At 41.8% G+C, this 18,128-nt stretch overlaps 1 protein-coding gene across 1 annotated transcript in view; it reads left to right on the top strand.

Annotated features, from left to right (window-relative positions):
* Positions 1 to 7,073, top strand: part of GUSB (glucuronidase beta) — a 200,633-nt gene extending 193,560 nt beyond the window's left edge. Inside the window, exon 13 of the mRNA XM_053707446.1 lies at positions 6,858 to 7,073. Coding sequence (XP_053563421.1) covers positions 6,858 to 6,963 — 106 coding nt within the window. The 3' untranslated portion in view covers positions 6,964 to 7,073. The remainder of the gene's footprint in view (positions 1 to 6,857) is intronic.
* Positions 7,074 to 18,128: the final 11,055 nt, after the last annotated feature.

The raw sequence follows: 18,128 nt of genomic DNA on the forward strand, positions 1-18,128 counted from the left end.
AATGCTTTTTGGCGCCAAAAATGACGCCACATCCGGAATGCCGACATTTTTGGCGCAAAATAACGTCAAAAAATGACGCAACTTCCGGCGACACGTATGACGCCGGAAACGGAAATAGAATTTTTGCGCCAAAAAAGTCAGCGCCAAGAATGACGCAATAAAATGAAGCATTTTCAGCCCCCGCGAGCCTAACAGCCCACAGGGAAAAAGTCAAATTTTAAGGTAAGAAAAATGTTAAAATGCATTATCCCAAATATGAAACTGACTGTCTGAAAATAAGGAAAGTTGAACATTCTGAGTCAAGGCAAATAAATGTTTGAATACATATATTTAGAACTTTATAAACAAAGTACCCAACCATAGCTAGGAGTGTCACAGAAAATAAGACTTACTTACCCCAGGACACTCATCTACATATAGTAGATAGCCAAACCAGTACTGAAACGAGAATCAGCAGAGGTAATGGTATATATAAGAGTATATCGTCGATCTGAAAAGGGAGGTAAGAGATGAATCTCTACGACCGATAACAGAGAACCTATGAAATAGACCCCTTAGAAGGAGATCACTGCATTCAAATAGGCAATACTCTCCTCACATCCCTCTGACATTCACTGCACGCTGAGAGGAAAACCGGGCTCCAACTTGCTGCGGAGCGCCTATCAACGTAGAATCTAGCACAAACTTACTTCACCACCTCCATCGGAGGCAAAGTTTGTAAAACTGAATTGTGGGTGTGGTGAGGGGTGTATTTATAGGCATTTTGAGGTTTGGGAAACTTTGCCCCTCCTGGTAGGAATGTATATCCCATACGTCACTAGCTCATGGACTCTTGCTAATTACATGAAAGAAATTAGTCTATATGCTGAGTTATTATTATTCATTTCAAATTTTTTATTACTCTTAGGTTTGTATTCCAATAAATCCCTCCTTTCTAATTTGGCAACTTCCTCTATTTTTTCGTCTAGGAAGGTACTAGAATAATTATTTTCCAAGAATCTTTCCTTCAGTATATTAGATTGAATTTGGAAAACATCTGTATCTTTACAATTGCGTCTTAAGCGGACAAATTGTCCCTTCGGTATATTCTTCAGCCAATGTTTTTGATGACAACTATTTAAGCTAATATAATTATTTACATCAATGCTTTTAAAGAAATTTTTTGATTTTAGTACATTATCTTCTATGTAAATTTCTAGGTCTAGAAAATCTACTTTAGTTCTACTTTGATTCCAAGTTAATGCTACATTAAATTCATTACTTTTCAGATATTCTTTGAATTCTGTTAGTTGACATTCATTACCTGACCATATAAGGAACAGGTCATCTATATAGCGTTGATAGGACACCAGATATTGCGCCCAGGGGGAATTATAGATGTATAAATTTTCCCAGTTGGCCATATACAAATTGGCGTAACTGGGCGCAAATCTGGTGCCCATCACCGTGCCGCTTATCTGTAGATATTCTTTATTGAACCAGAAGTAATTGGTTTCAAGGATAATCCTGATACCATCTAGAATAAATTGTAGTTGTTTAGGATCTAGTGTTATGTCTTCCTTTAGAATGTTTTTTGCTGATGTGATACCAAGTTCTTTGTCTATTATTGTATACAGCGATGTGACATTTCCGGTGACTAACAACCAGTCTTTATTCCATTCAATATTTTCTAGATGATTCAATATACTAATAGTGTCTTTCAAATAGGACTTAGTCCCTTTGACATATACTTGCAGGAATGAATCTATGTATGCAGAGAGATTACTCGTAAGTGAATTTACCCCGGACACAATGGGCCTCCCTGGGGGGTTATTTAGATCTTTATGGATCTTAGGGAGTACATAAAAAGTAGCAGTTTTTGGAAATTGGTTAAATATATACTGATACTCTTTCTTGTTCAAAATATTTTCTTTTAACCCGTTATTTAGGTATTTTTCAATTCTTTTTTTGTAGGTAAATGTTGGATTTGAGTCTAGTTTTTTATATGTGCTAACATCATTTAGTTGTCTTATACATTCTTCATTATATTTATTCCTATCCATTATGACGGTGCCTCCGCTCTTATCGGCTGGCTTCACCACTATATCGTTGTTATTCTGTCATTCTTTTAAGGCTATTTGTTCCTCTTTAGTCATATTGGATGTGTAGTTTGTTTTAAGATGTTTAATATCCCTATGGACCAGTTCTAAAAAGGTTTCCATTGGGGCTGATTTATATTGCGTAGGATTAAAAGAGGACTTGCTTTTGACATCTGCATGTCTATACTTATTAGGTTCAGAGGTACTATTTCTTAAAATTCTTTACCTATTTTGTCATTCTTGCTGGTTCCTATTTTAGGTTTAAAATTCATTGATTTTTTATTATTTATCAATGCTCTACCCTGTCCATATTTTTTCTCGTTTTGTTGAACAAGTCTGAGTCTGTCCGGTTGTATTTTCTTTTTCCAGCCTCTAAAAAAACCTCATCATCCTCTTCAGAGCTATATCTATTCAGGTTATCAAATCTATTGTGTGTGGGGATATCATTCTGATAATAAACTCTCTGTTTTTTAAAAGGGTTTTTGGTTACTGCCAACCATATTCTTCCTTTCTTTGTTGTTCTGAATAATGGTAATTAACCTATGGTGCATGTAATTCCTGTTACCTGATTCATATTGATACTCATTAGATTTGTGTCCTTGTCTTAAATCAACCTCACTGTTGTGTGTATAGTAATTTTCTCTTTCCCTCTGTGCCATAGTACTATGATGATGTCTATTAATTTTACCATTATTGTACATAGTTCTATTATTATGCCCAGGTCCATTCTCATTTTGGCGACTGTCATTATTGTTCCTATTTCTGTTATTATAATTATTGGCTCTGAAATTTTTTATTTTGTAGTTCCTTTCCTTATAGTCCTCATGGTCTCTGAAATATTTCTTTCTTTTTGTGTTTTTTATTTCTTTCTTAAGGGAGTCAAGATTTTCTGCTATTTTTTGCGACAATTCTTCATAACTTTTGTTACTCATATGTGGGATAATTTTCTGTTTTAACATGTTAATTTCACCATTCACTTCATCTAATAGTTTTTTTCTTTCACTTATGATTAAATTCATAAGTTTTTTAGTGCACTCTTCTAAGATATGATTCCATTTTGTTATGAACATAAGATTATCCTGTCCAAATGTGGGGTTTTTAAAAATCCTTAAACCTCTAGGGGTGATTTGTTCTTTTAAATATTTTTCTAATGTAACTATTTCTAAATGATATTTAATTTCTTTGGACATATGTTTATCTACTTCTCTTAGTAGAGTTTCCAAAGTTTTGCTGGTAATCTCAGAGTTATCAAAGAAATTATCAGCACAGGAGGTGGTAGTACGCCTATTAAGAAATAGGGACATATTAACTTGCAAGCTACCTCAAAAGAAAGTCTTTTAACTCAACTTAAAGTAATGTGTTATCTTCAGTGAAAATGTTAATGATGTGCTAGTATTGATGAAACTATTTAATCAGTTAATGTTATGTGTAAGATCTATTTTGTGAATACTATGTGCATCTTAAAAATTCACACGGATTAATATCTATAAAAATTTATAAACACTATATCTGCGCGCACATGTAAACATACAGTGATGTCAATCTTAAAAATACTAATGTAAAATAAAGCCTAAACTGGGGTGTCCACAATACTCATACATAAATGAACACTATAAGTTAATCAATTGCGTGAAAAAACAAAAACAAACCAAAACACTCAGTGTAAAATAAAGTGCTACAATTTCTCCAAATGTACACTTAATCTATATATAAGTGATTTTTAGTGTTATAGACTTGTGCACAAATATCAAAGGTATCCCAAAAATAATAATAACAAATACCAAAGTATCACAAAACAAATAGATGTGAAATAAATGTGATAATAATAAAAGAAAAGAATGTATATAAAGTTCACATAAGGATATGTAGGTTCTTCCTTAGAATCTTCAATCTTCTGATCTTTCTTGTTTCATTCTCATAAAAAGGAAACAAAATTGTGCCACATAGCGTAACTCTGTAACAGTGTCCAAAAGAATGCAAGATACTTGTATACAAATGGTTACTCACATGGGTTGGAGCTATAACCAAGCTCAGGTGAATGCGCACACCCACTTTATACTGTTGGGTAAACAGTTGCTTTCACAAGATATTTATATAAAAGGATTTATTAAAACACAAATATAAATATAAAAAGCATAACAAGAACTGCATATACACCATACATAGTAGGATCAGGAAATAAAGTCTCAGTTATTGCTCCAATGAGCTAAACACAGTGCTGAAAGTCAGTGGATAGGAGTGCAGAAACTTAACCACAGAACCTTCCACTTGGTGACCAGTATAGGTTGCTCTTCCTTTAGGCATGCAGATACTTGAACAGACGCAGAGAAGAAGTAATATATCCGACGTACGTTTCGCTAGTAAGCTTTATCAAGGAAATGGTGTGCGCATGTCCAACTGTCCTTTTAAATCCTTAGGATCTGTTAAACCGGATATCCAGTATATCGTCCTCCATTTTGAAAATGGGCATGTGGTCCCAAGAGAGATCAGTACATGTTTATCTTCAAATATAGGACCTTAAAACAGGATTTGAACAAATTTGCAAATATATATGCATATGCTAGTTAAGGAAAATACATATTTCTCATAGACAACTCATTATTCTGTGCATACTATACTTGTTTTGAATGTTTACATAATAAAAATAATATACAAATGTATTCTCATTGTATACCATACTTGTAAATACTATTTATAGCACCTTTTGCAATATCATTTTTTGATCTTAACACATTAACCAACATAGAAAAAAATAATAATCCGTATTTACTACTATGTGAAAACTATAATATCTGCATATTAGCGTAATATGATAAATAGAAATGTAAAACATAAATTGTGTAACTACCCTATAATACAGCCTGCTGGTTATAATCCGTGTATGTATCCGATTTAACAGAGCAATTATCTCTATTTGGACAAAACCCTTTTAAAAACAGACCTGTTTATGCTTAACTTGGGAGCTGAATATATGATGTAGTTCTGTATCCTCTATAAAACTATCCAAACTAGTTGGAATGTTTCAGTGTGTATGGCAGATGGTTTCAAAAAAGGATATTTTGTTGCTATCCCATAACTCACACTAACGTTATCCTGCACTTACAACTTCATCATAATATGTTTATGTAGAGAGTCGACAGTAGGTATTAATTAATTCTGGGTAGCGTAAGGGTAGATATCATAAAGATATCCCAAGGAGTATATTTACAAGAAATGGTGTAACTCAAAATCCTTATTTAGTCCGTTTGGTATGAAGCTATCCATGATGTGTATCCACTTCATTTCCAAACGACCCAATTGATTTTGTATATCACCTCCTCTCCAGCTATGTTCTACTTTCCTTATACCTAAAAATTCAAGATCGTGTGTGCTTCTGATATCCCTTTTCTATATTATAAATGTGCTCATTAAGTCTGGTTTTCAGAAGTCTAGAGGTGCGACCTATATATACTAAATCACACGAACAACGTAACAAATAAATCACGTTCTTGCTATTACACGTAATAAACTGATTAATATCATAGAAAACGTTAAATTAACTCAAAATTTAACTCTAATATCGTTGGTTTATCCAAAAATGACTGCACCCAGAAGTAAGGGCAGAAATAAGGCTTTTAAAGTACTTAGATCAACAATTTGTCAAAAATAACCCTCTGCACCTCGCCACAGCTCTTCTGTGGCACCTACCTGCCCCCAGGGTACTTCGAAACAACTTTCCAACACTCCAGAACAGCTTGCACAGTCAAGGAGCCCCCAGAGTTACTGCTTGCTGCTGCTTAGCCTGAAGGAAGTGCGCATCTGAGCGCGCAAAAATAAGCCCCGCCCTTAAGGTCGATGCCAGAGTAGGACCAAACACAACCGCATGGGAATGCGGTTTTGCACCAAAGTTATGCACAACACATTATATAACCCCTCAAACCATAAAACAAATAAGTTTAAATGCCAAGAATAAAAAACGTAATACATTGTTTTTCATTGTCTCCCATGTCACATAATGCCCAAATAAAGTCAACCATTGATAAATATAATATAGGGACTCCAGTAATACCCCTCTTATAAAATAGGATTTACTATTTACCCCATTCCCATATAGGGAAATAAATGCCAGCCAGTTCTGATATACCAAGTCTCCTCAGAATAAAAAGTCTGCACATACCTTAATGCTGCTTGTAGCATGAAACCGGTCTCCACACTGAAGATGTCTCATGGTTACCTTCAGAAGTCTTGTGGGAACCAGCGTGGATCTTAGTTACAACTGCTAAGATCATCAACCTCAGGGCATAATTCTTCTTCCATATCCCCCTGAGGAAAATAGTACACACCGGTACCATTTAAAATAAAAAACTTCTCCCTCCTGTAAGATCTGCAAAATAATCTGTGCAAGCTGGAAATTTTTTAGATAATCAGTCCTTAGACTCGTGTTGTGGTGGTGGTGGGGGGGGGATTAAGATACCACAGTTAGGGTATTTTGGGGAGATGGAGAAGCTGCTTGTTAGGTTTATTTGAAGTAAGAAGAATCGGAACAGGTTACAGGAGCATCTGTTGAGGTTAAACTGAAATGAGAGCTTAAATTGAAATACCATGAAATCACTGTATAAAATTTGATAAATTCATATTGTCCCTATTTTAGCAAGCATAGGATCTAGCAGTTATATGAAAGAAAATGTAATGTACATATGTTTTAGTGATCTTTTATTGATCATTTCTAATTGGTGTTAAACCTTGTCCTGACAGCAGAAAGACTTAACTTATTTGTATATTATGTCCAACTCAAAACAGGTTTACGGATTCTAGGTGGAAAAATCACATCACACAAGAAGTGTGCATGAGACAAGGAACAATAACTGCACTGTTTGCCAAAGAAACAGAAAATTCCTATTGCTGAAAAGGTGAAACTTCAACTGGATTTAACACAAAATGAAAGGGTTAATCACACACTTTATAATTGGGGTGAAATATAAAATACATGTTAATAATAAAATATATTTTTCTGTACTACTGCTTGTGTGTGTGTGTGTGTATATATATTTTTATTTCTTCTCTTTATTGAAGTTTTGAAGTTCTTTATTTAAGATACATAAACAAAACATTCAAATACCAGAGGTAAAGAAAAAGGAAAAAAAAAAAACAATACCCTTGCATCACACACACACATATATATATATATATATATATATATATATATATATATATATATATATATATAAAATACACAAAAAAGTTATCAAATAGTATGTTATGAATAAACAATAGATCATTAAGAAAGAATCTTCCCTTTACTAGGAAACCCTTTTTCAAAATGCAAAAAAAACAAAAAAAAAACAATTAGTTTGTAATCCCTCGAGATGAAAATTAGACAAACAACATTTAAACAACAAAAGACATTTAAATTACACTTTCAGTTTGTATAACAAATATACAACACAGAAAAACATTTAGAACTTATAATACATAACCTGTGGTAAATACTGAATGGTATATTCATTATTTACATCTAGTCAAAAACCCTTCTCTATCTATCACTTATCTCTTATCCTTTCCCACATTCATTTCATGTAGTGGGATGAAAGGATAAAAAGTAAATATATTATGAAGATGAGAGGAAACATCCTACCCCTCTTCCATTTCCCTTCCACATTAAATAATTTTCTTCTGAAAGTTTCCTCTAAATTTAAGAGAATTCTTAAAACACAACTGTTTTTGGACATGTTCAGTTTGCTGTATAATACAGCTCTGCCATTTAATAAAACATCTCCAGATCTGGTTTTCTTTATACATTTCTGGATCATAGTTCTTAAGGGATAAACCTCCTATTACGTCTTACCTGTACCCAATTTAAATAAACTTAAATACCATATATAACGATAGATTAGAAGAAATAAGACACTTGACACATGTTAAATGGGCAAAAGACCGGTCACTGTCACATTTATTATCACATAAGCCTTTAAAACTAGGCCTATGTAAATATGCCAACTAGGCAACAAAAACCTTCAATAGGAGAGCTGTAACAGTTCTTTGCTGGTGGCGGCAATAAACTAGCTAAATTAACCCCTACTAACAGACGGCCAGGGCCCTACACGGTGTGTGCAGCGTGGCACGATTGCCACACCCAATTGGCAGAGAGAGGGAGCTGAAAGAGGTATTTGCCTAAGATTCGTAGGGGGGAGTAACCCCTAGGTCGGTGCCTAGTGGGTGTCACCCCCCCATCCCATGACATCACTCATCTCTCTCCCTGCCCGCTCTCTGGGCCCTGACCGACCGCCACAAGAGCCAACCGCCTCTTGCCGCCACAACTGACAGGCTCTAACCACACATATTAAAACAATAAACTTTAACTGCTAGACAATAATTCAAACAAACCCTAACAATGCTTTTCTAATATCCCCTAGAAAAATGTCCAGACCCACCTCTGTAAGGTGAATGCCATCAGGGCGATAGAGAGCCGCCTTGTCAGCCGTCAACTCGTCATGCCTAATAGCAAAACCACCTAACGCCGTGACCGTCCGCCCCATCTCCCTATTAAGCTTCTTTCTCACATTATACGCTGCCCTCTGATTTACAATATGCAGCCAACGCAGTCGTGCAACTATGTTGGACCAACCAATCTGTACATCAGGAAGCCAAGCAGACAGCCAGCATATGTCAGAAGCCATCCTCCGAATCAAATCCAAAACGGGAACGGACCCCATGTCGTTCCCTCCCACGTGCAGCACAATAATGTGAGGTTTCCCCCACCTCCTGTGAGCGTCCTGAAGCAAGGTGGTTAACTCTTCCCAAGTTAACCCCCTGCGCCCTAGCCACCGTACATTAGCTTTGGATGCTGCAAATCCCAAATGCTGCCCGTCCGGCCTCTGCGACGCCCTGATGGACGCCCAGTGCACGAAGGAATGCCCCACTATCCACACCCGTTTCGTGGGAGCATTCTTGCCTGAAAACATAGGATACAAAACTGAGCCACCATGACCTACAGTTACATATTTCCATACACCACAAATCCCCCAACTGTTTGGCCCCCCTTCCTATTCAACGAGCGGAACCCGGCCTAATGGGGTTCGTCCCCCAAAGGGCGAATATATGATTTAAAACGACCTTACTTCCATCGCCCTAATTTCTTTATACCGGACTCCGAAACACCACTAGTCGCCGCGCTCGTGGCCGCCCCTATCCTGAAGGAATGGGACGCGATTTTCATAGGATCCAGCCCGGCGGCAGCCGCCGCCTTTGCTAAGACCCTTTTAAATTGAAACAACGACAACGCCGATCCGTCTTCATGAATAAATAACTGACGCAAGCCCTGCGGCCTAATCTGGCAATAATCGTGGAAACTCCTAACTGGGCAACATTCCGGGAATTCATGCCTTCCCAGCAGAAGCCAAGCTCCATTGCCTTCGGGGTCCGTCTTGGACCTAGGCACAAGAAGCAGCAGCCCATCGTCCGATGGCCGCACGTGCTCCCATTGGATTCCACCCATTTTATCCATCTTAGATGAAGCCACAATTTCACCGACCCTCAGAGCCCCAGCCAAGGCAAACGAGAAGGCCGCCCTAAACAGTGCTGCCTCAAACAATGACGAGCACACTGACTGCAGAGTACCCACCATGTCACGCAATCTAAGAGGTGTAATAGGTTCCCTACGGTCTTTGTCGCGCGGGGACATCCTCCCCCAACCCTTCATTACTTGCTTCACAAGAAATGCCCAGGAATAATCCGCAATGCCGAACGTCTTATTGAAAAACGCGACGGCCGAAAGCCTGCTCTGAGCAGACAGTCTGGATACGCCCTGACTATGTAACCACGCAAGCCAGTCAAGCACCTGTACCTGTGTCGCTGAATGTACGGCAAACCCCTGTTGCCCGGCGAAGCAAACCCACAATCTCCAGTGTTTCTCATAAGCACACCAAGTCTTGGGAGCCAAGGACGCCCTTACTAGGGGGAGGACGCTCTCCCAGCCCCCGCCATCTGCCAAAGAAAAGGAGGGCAATTTAGACCGTTTCTCGCGGCCCCTGGCGCCACCCTCCTAAACTGATCCCATTGAAACCTGGACAGAGCATCCACTATGACATTCCTAACCCCCGGCACATGCCGAGCCGTGAAACGCACGTTCCACTGTAAGCAACGCAACACTAGGTGGCGCAGGTACGTAACCACCCTGGGTGACGATGCGGAAAGCCGGTTGATGGCATAGACAACACTCATGTTGTCGCACCAAAAAAACACCGCCCGATTGGCCAGTCTCAATCCCCAGAGCTCGCCCGCCACAATGATTGGGAAAAGTTCCAGCAACGTTAGGTTCCTGATTAAACCCGCCAGAACCCAATCCCTTGGCCACGGAGCAGCGCTCCACTCGCCATCGAAGTAAGCCCCATAACCAAAGCCACCTGCTGCATCCGTGAATAGATGAAGCGAATGACTGGTCATGGGGCCCTCTCGCCAAATGCATACTCCGTTGAATTTCTTTAGAAATTCCTCCCATACCCAGAGATCCTCCCTCATCTCCGCTGACACTTCCACCCTGGAAGCCTTCCCTTTCGGGCCCTGCAATTGACCCTCCAGCCTCCTGTTGAATACCCTTCCCATAGGAATAGCCCTTCCTGCGAAGTTCAGGAGTTCCTTAACGGAAATCGTCTTGCACGGACAAAACCACCTGCAACAGGCGGTCGACTTTGTCCCGTGGCAGCCTACAGACCGCCGCCTCGGTATCTATTACTATACCAAGGAAAGTAAGGCAAGAACAGGGACCCTGTGTCTTATCCTCTGCCAACGGCACACCAAAGTTACCCATCATGTCTTGCATGATGACCATCATGCGTGAGCATTCATCCAACCTGCCCTACCTACCAATAGGAAGTCGTCCAGGTAGTGGGGCACGGCTCCACCCCAGAGGCCCTCTGCATCACCCAATGCAGAAAGGAACTAAAGCATTCGAACAGTGCACATGATAGCGAGCACCCCATGGGAAGACATTTGTCCACATAGAAGGCCCCATCTGCCTTCATGCCCATTAGCCGAAATGCAGACGGGTGCAGGGGCAGCAAACAAAACGCTGACTCTATGTCCAGTTTTGCCATTAGCGCCCCTGCTCCTTTGCCCCGGACGATACCTAGAGCATCATCAAAGGACTGGTAGTGTACCGTGCTCATGTCAGGGTCGATGGCATCATTCACCGACCCCCCTTTCGGAAATGACAAGTGATGTATAAGCCGAAACTTGCCCGTGTCCTTTTTGGGTACCACCCCTAATGGGGATACCACTAAATCGTGCAGCGGCCTGGCCCTGAAGGGGCCGGCCACCCTGCCCAAAGCCAGTTCCTTACTCAGTTTTTCCCGCACTACCTCAGGGAATTCATATGCTGACTTAAGGTTCCTGTGTACCACGGAACCCACCACGCCTACCCCCACCGGAATCCTAAACCCCTCCCGTAACCCGGACCTCAGCAGGTGAGCCGCCTCCTGGTCCGGGTAATGCACCAGCCACGGCTCCATGGCTGGCAACGTAAGTGGGGTTGGGGCCCTTGTACCCAGGACCGCCCCTGGATGCCGACTTGTCTGCGCCGGCATCCTTCCTTTTGACGCAATCCACCCCTGAATGTGGTCCACTGCAGAATTTGCAGATGTGACGAAAGGAACAACTAGCTCCTCTGTCACACTGTTTATCCTGGAATTTCCAGCATTCCCTGCCCCGGCGCTTTGGCCTCTGCGCCACTTTGCTGGCACCTAGCCGCGGCCCAGGGGTGCTGCCTGCACCCCCTTCAAGCCCCAATTTGGACCACAGGTCAATATCCTTGGTTCCAAAATGCAGGAGAGGGTTACCCACCATCTTCCTGCGGAAGGCCATGTCGTACTCCCGCAACGCACCTTCCTTAAACCTAGCGCGGATATCGTCAATGGTATCCTCGTATTTAAATAGATTATGACCCTGAGTGGGCCATTTATCTACATAACACGTGGCTAACACCCTAAAGCATTTGTGCCACTCCTCGAATGTCTCCGGCCGCTGGACCTTTTTTGGCCCCGTGCCATCAGCCGCGCGTTCCCTAGCCCTACACGCCTCCGGTGAAAGTTCAAAGATGTTGACGTAGCGTCCATCCTGAATCTTTTTGACCATCTTAGATTTCAGGTGTCCATATAGGGAGTGCACCAAGCACGGGTAAGTGTCGCCGTGAGACGCCACATGCCGTGACATCGGGGGTGCTCCCATGGCCGGGAAACCAATGCTAGAGTCCTGAGCTAATGGAACTACATGACTACTCTCCGCTCTAGGGACCTTCCCTTTTACCTGCGTAGCTACCAGCTTCTTTATCATCTTAAACATCTCCTTCTGCCCTTTTCCAACTAAGCCTAAGTCACCCTCACTCTCAGATCCAGACCCACTAGAGGATGAACCCAGCCCTATGTGTGCAGATGTGTGTAAGAGAAACTCACCGCTGGGGGCCAAAGGCGGCGCAGCTCCTGCCGGCGACTGCTGGTATCTGTCCTCTGCAGCAGCTGGAGATGAAGTTGCAACCGGTATTGCTCCTTGCCTGGATGGAGAAGCCATAGCTGGAACAGACGTATCCATGGACACACCCTGCGGAAACAAAACATTTTGGGGAGTACTCCTTGCGGATGAATGGACCACCCTGGGGGGTTCCCCACCTGCTCCCCAGACAGACATACCCCCAGTGCAGCAGAAACCGCCCTCCTTATCATCTCCTCAGTCCCACTGGAAATCTGTCCCTGTGAAACATTCACACTTTCATTGCCAGCCCCACGAATCATACCAAGCGTTACCTGCCTACTAATGTCCCTGGCAAATATTCCCCCTGAGGCAGTCCCTGCCACATCAAGGTATTCGGTATCCCCATGTAAAGCCCCTTGCCTAGCCACAGTTATCCCCCTGTGGATCCCAGTGCCTGATCTAGCCTGAGCAGCACGACCAGGGATTACCCCTTTACCCCTCTGCCTCAACAAAGTAGCTCTCCTGCCACCAGGCGTTTTACCCAGTGCCTTGCCAGCCACACCAACAGACCGCACATTTGCACACGCTCCCGCTACCCCAAGTGCCCTCCCATCCGCACGGAGCCTCCCCAACTCACTAGGGCTTCCTCTGTGCGGTGACCTGCTCCTGTGTGGCATGCTGCGCACCCTGCTTCTACCGCGTTCCTCCCTGTCTGATACATCACTCAGGGAGGATGCGCGTGACGCGGCGCCGGAAGGGGCGTGGCTACGGCCCGACGCAAGCCCAGGGAAATTGAGAGCCCAGACCACGTGGGCGCCCTGCCGCTCGGCCTGCTCCCCAGGGCCAATGACCGGACCACCAGGGGGAAAGTTCCCCACCAGGGCCTGCGCCATATATAGAACCGAGGCCAAGGCCTCGGGGGGAAAGAGCCTGGAGCTGCTGCCAGGACGCTTGCCCCATATCCCCAGGAGGGGGATCAGTATGAGAATCGCTAAGGTTAGGGTAAAGGGGAGGGGGGGAATCCGGTTGACTTAAGGGCAGTGACCCCACCAGGCCTAACTGAGTCAGAGGCCGGAACCCCAGCAGCACTAATAGCATCAGGGTGCAGGGGTTGCGTGCTTGAGGAGGGACCCTGGGACCCAAAGCTCACAGCAGTGGCTCCAGTTCCCAGCCCCCCCTCTTTGTAGGCCTTTTCTGGACCCTGGGGGCCGACTTGGTTTTTGAAACTGGGGAAGGGGGTACCACATCCTCAGAAGCTGATCCACTGTCTCTTGCAGCTCCCCTAATGCCAGGAACCACCATCACCACTTCACTGTACCGCTTTGGGGGCACAGACTTTCTCTTGGCAAGCTCCATCTCCACAGAAAAATTCTTCCTTGAAGTCTGGAACCAGGAACAAAAGAGGGCTGGATTCCCTGCAGTCAGGACCTATAAAGGTAAGCAGAAACACCCGCCCCTCCACTTGCAACAATGTAACATCTAGTACCTTCCAGACTTCAACTCAGTAATCCCTTAATTTTGTTACATGCCCAGTAGAGGGCCCTCCACTTCCACTGTTATCATAATATTATATAATTGATTTTGCAGTTCTAGACTTTTCTAGATCCTCAAAACTAAATTCATAGAAATTACCAAATTAATAAATCTGGATTTTTCATTAAAATTTTCTCCCATCCACTAAAAAACATAATTTATGTAAGAACTTACCTGATAAATTCATTTCTTTCATATTAGCAAGAGTCCATGAGCTAGTGACGTATGGGATATACATTCCTACCAGGAGGGGCAAAGTTTCCCAAACCTCAAAATGCCTATAAATACACCCCTCACCACACCCACAAATCAGTTTAACGAATAGCCAAGAAGTGGGGTGATAAGAAAAAAGTGTGAAGCATAAATATAAGGAATAGGAATAATTGTGCTTTATACAAAAAAATCATAACCACCACAAAAAGGGTGGGCCTAATGGACTCTTGCTAATATGAAAGAAATGAATTTATCAGGTAAGTTCTTACATAAATTATGTTTTCTTTCATGGAATTAGCAAGAGTCCATGAGCTAGTGACGCATGGGATAATGACTACCCAAGATGTGGATCTTCCACGCAAGAGTCACTAGAGAGGGAGGGATAAAATAAAGACAGCCAATTCCGCTGAAAAAAATCCACACCCAAAAATAAAGTTTAAATCTTATAAAGAAAAAAACTGAAAATATAAGCAGAAGATTCAAACTGAAACAGCTGCCTGAAGTACTTTTCTACCAAAGACGGCTTCAGAAGAAGAAAACACATCAAAATGGTAGAATTTAGTAAAAGTATGCAAAGAAGACCAAGTTGCTGCTTTGCAAATCTGATCAACCGAAGCTTTATTCCTAAACGCCCAGGAAGTAGAAACTGACCTAGTAGAATGAGCTGTAATCCTTTGAGGCAGAGTTTTACCCGACTCGACATAAGCATGATGAATTAAAGATTTCAACCAAGATGCCAAAGAAATGGCAGAGGCCTTCTGACCTTTCCTAGAACCGGAAAAGATAACAAATAGACTAGAAGTCTTTCGGAAATTCTTAGTAGCTTCAACATAATATTTCAAAGCTCTAACTACATCCAAAGAATGCAATGATTTCTCCTTAGAATTCTTAGGATTAGGACATAATGAAGGAACCACAATTTCTCTACTAATGTTGTTGGAATTCACAACCTTAAGTAAAAATTTAAAAGAAGTTCGCAACACCGCCTTATCCTGGTGAAAAATCAGAAAAGGAGACTCACAAGAAAGAGCAGATAATTCAGAAACTCTTCTGGCAGAAGAGATAGCCAAAAGGAACAAAACTTTCCAAGAAAGTAATTTAATGTCCAATGAATGCATAGGTTCAAACGGAGGAGCTTGAAGAGCCCTCAGAACCAAATTCAAACTCCAAGGAGGAGAAATTGACTTAATGACAGGTTTTATACGAAACAAAGCCTGTACAAAACAATGAATATCAGGAAGATTAGCAATCTTTCTGTGAAAAAGAACAGAAAGAGCAGAGATTTGTCTTTTCAAGGAACTTGCAGACAAACCTTTATCCAAACCATCCTGAAGAAACTGTAAAATTCTCGGAATTCTAAAAGAATGCCAGGAAAAATGATGAGAAAGACACCAAGAAATATAAGTCTTCCAGACTCTATAATATATCTCCCTAGATACAGATTTACGAGCCTGTAACATAGTATTAATCACAGAGTCAGAGAAACCTCTTTGACTAAGAATCAAGCGTTCAATCTCCATACCTTTAAATTTAAGGATTTGAGATCCTGATGGAAAAAAGGACCTTGCGACAGAAGGTCTGGCCTTAACGGAAGAGTCCACGGTTGGCAAGAGGCCATCCGGACAAGATCCGCATACCAAAACCTGTGAGGCCATGCTGGAGCTACCAGCAGAACAAACGAGCATTCCTTCAGAATCTTGGAGATTGCTCTTGGAAGAAGAACTAGAGGCGGAAAGATATAGGCAGGATGATACTTCCAAGGAAGTGACAATGCATCCACTGCTACCACTTGAGGATCCCTGGATCTGGACAGATACCTGGGAAGTTTCTTGTTTAGACGAGAGGCCATCAAATCTATTTCTGGAAGTTCCCACATTTGAACAATCTGAAGAAATACCTCTGGGTGAAGAGACCATTCGCCCGGATGTAACGTTTGGCGACTGAGATAATCCGCTTCCCAATTGTCTATACCTGGGATATGAACCGCAGAAACTAGACAGGAGCTGAATTCCGCCCATACCAGAATTCGAGATACTTCTTTCATAGCCAGAGGACTGTGAGTCCCTCCTTGATGATTGATGTATGCCACAGTTGTGACATTGTCTGTCTGAAAACAAATGAACGATTCTCTCTTTAGAAGAGGCCAAGACTGAAGAGCTCTGAAAATTGCACGGAGTTCCAAAATATTGATCGGTAATCTCACCTCCTGAGATTCCCAAACCCCTTGTGCTGTCAGAGACCCCCACACAGCTCCCCAACCTGTAAGACTTGCATCTGTTGAAATTACAGTCCAGGTCGGAAGAACAAAAGAAGCCCCCTGAACTAAACGATGGTGATCTGTCCACCACGTCAGAGAGTGTCGTACAATCGGTTTTAAAGATATTAATTGAGATATCTTTGTGTAATCCCTGTACCACTGGTTCAGCATACAGAGCTGAAGAGGCCGCAATAGAAAACGAGCAAAGGGGATCGCGTCCGATGCAGCAGTCATAAGACCTAGAATTTCCATGCATAAGGCTACCGAAGGGAATGATTGTGACTGAAGGTTTCGACAAGCTGATATCAATTTTAGACGTCTCTTGTCTGTCAAAGATAGAGTCATGGACACTGAATCTATCTGGAAACCTAAAAAGGTTACCTGTGTCTGAGGAATCAATGAACTTTTTGGTAAATTGATCCTCCAACCATGATGTTGAAGAAACAACACAAGTTGATTCGTATGAGATTCTGCTAAATGTGAAGACTGAGCAAGTACCAAGATATCGTCCAAATAAGGAAATACCACAATACCCTGTTCTCTGATTACAGACAGAAGGGCACCGAGAACCTTTGTAAAAATTCTTGGAGCTGTAGCTAGGCCAAACGGCAGAGCCACAAACTGGTAATGCTTGTCTAGGAAAGAGAATCTCAGAAACTGATAGTGATCTGGATGAATCGGAATATGCAGATATGCATCCTGTAAATCTATTGTAGACATATAATGCCCTTGCTGAACAAAAGGCAGGATAGTCCTTACAGTTACCATTTTGAATGTTGGTATCCTTACATAACGATTCAATATTTTTAGATCCAGAACTGGTCTGAAGGAATTCTCCTTCTTTGGTACAATGAAGAGATTTGAATAAAACCCCAGTCCCTGTTCCAGAACTGGAACTGGCATAATTACTCCAGCCAACTCTAGATCTGAAACACATTTCAGGAATGCTTGAGCCTTCGCTGGGTTTACTGGGACACGGGAAAGAAAAAATCTCTTTGCAGGAGGCCTTATCTTGAAGCCAATTCTGTACCCTTCTGAAACAATGTTCTGAATCCAAAGATTGTGAACGGAATTGATCCAAATTTCTTTGAAAAAATGTAATCTGCCCCCTACCAGATGAGCTGGAATGAGGGCCGCACCTTCATGTGGACTTAGGAGCTGGCTTTGATTTTCTAAAAGGCTTGGATTTATTCCAGACTGGAGATGGTTTCCAAACTGATACCGCTCCTGAGGATGAAGGATCAGGTTTTTGTTCCTTGTTGTGACGAAAGGAACGAAAACGATAATTAGACCTAAATTTACCTTTAGATTTTTTATCCTGTGGTAAAAAAGTTCCTTTCCCTCCAGTAACAGTTGAGATAATAGAATCCAACTGAGAACCAAACAATTTATTACCCTGGAAAGAAAGGGAAAGCAGAGTAGACTTAGAAGACATATCAGCATTCCAAGTTTTAAGCCATAAAGCTCTTCTAGCTAAAATAGCTAGAGACATATACCTGACATCAACTCTAATGATATCAAAGATGGCATCACAAATAAAATTATTAGCATGTTGAAGAAGAATAATAATGTTATGAGAATTATGATCTGTTACTTGTTGCGCTAAA

The sequence above is a fragment of the Bombina bombina genome, chromosome 3, assembly GCF_027579735.1.
Source record: "Bombina bombina isolate aBomBom1 chromosome 3, aBomBom1.pri, whole genome shotgun sequence".
Classification (NCBI taxonomy): Eukaryota; Metazoa; Chordata; class Amphibia; order Anura; family Bombinatoridae; genus Bombina; species Bombina bombina.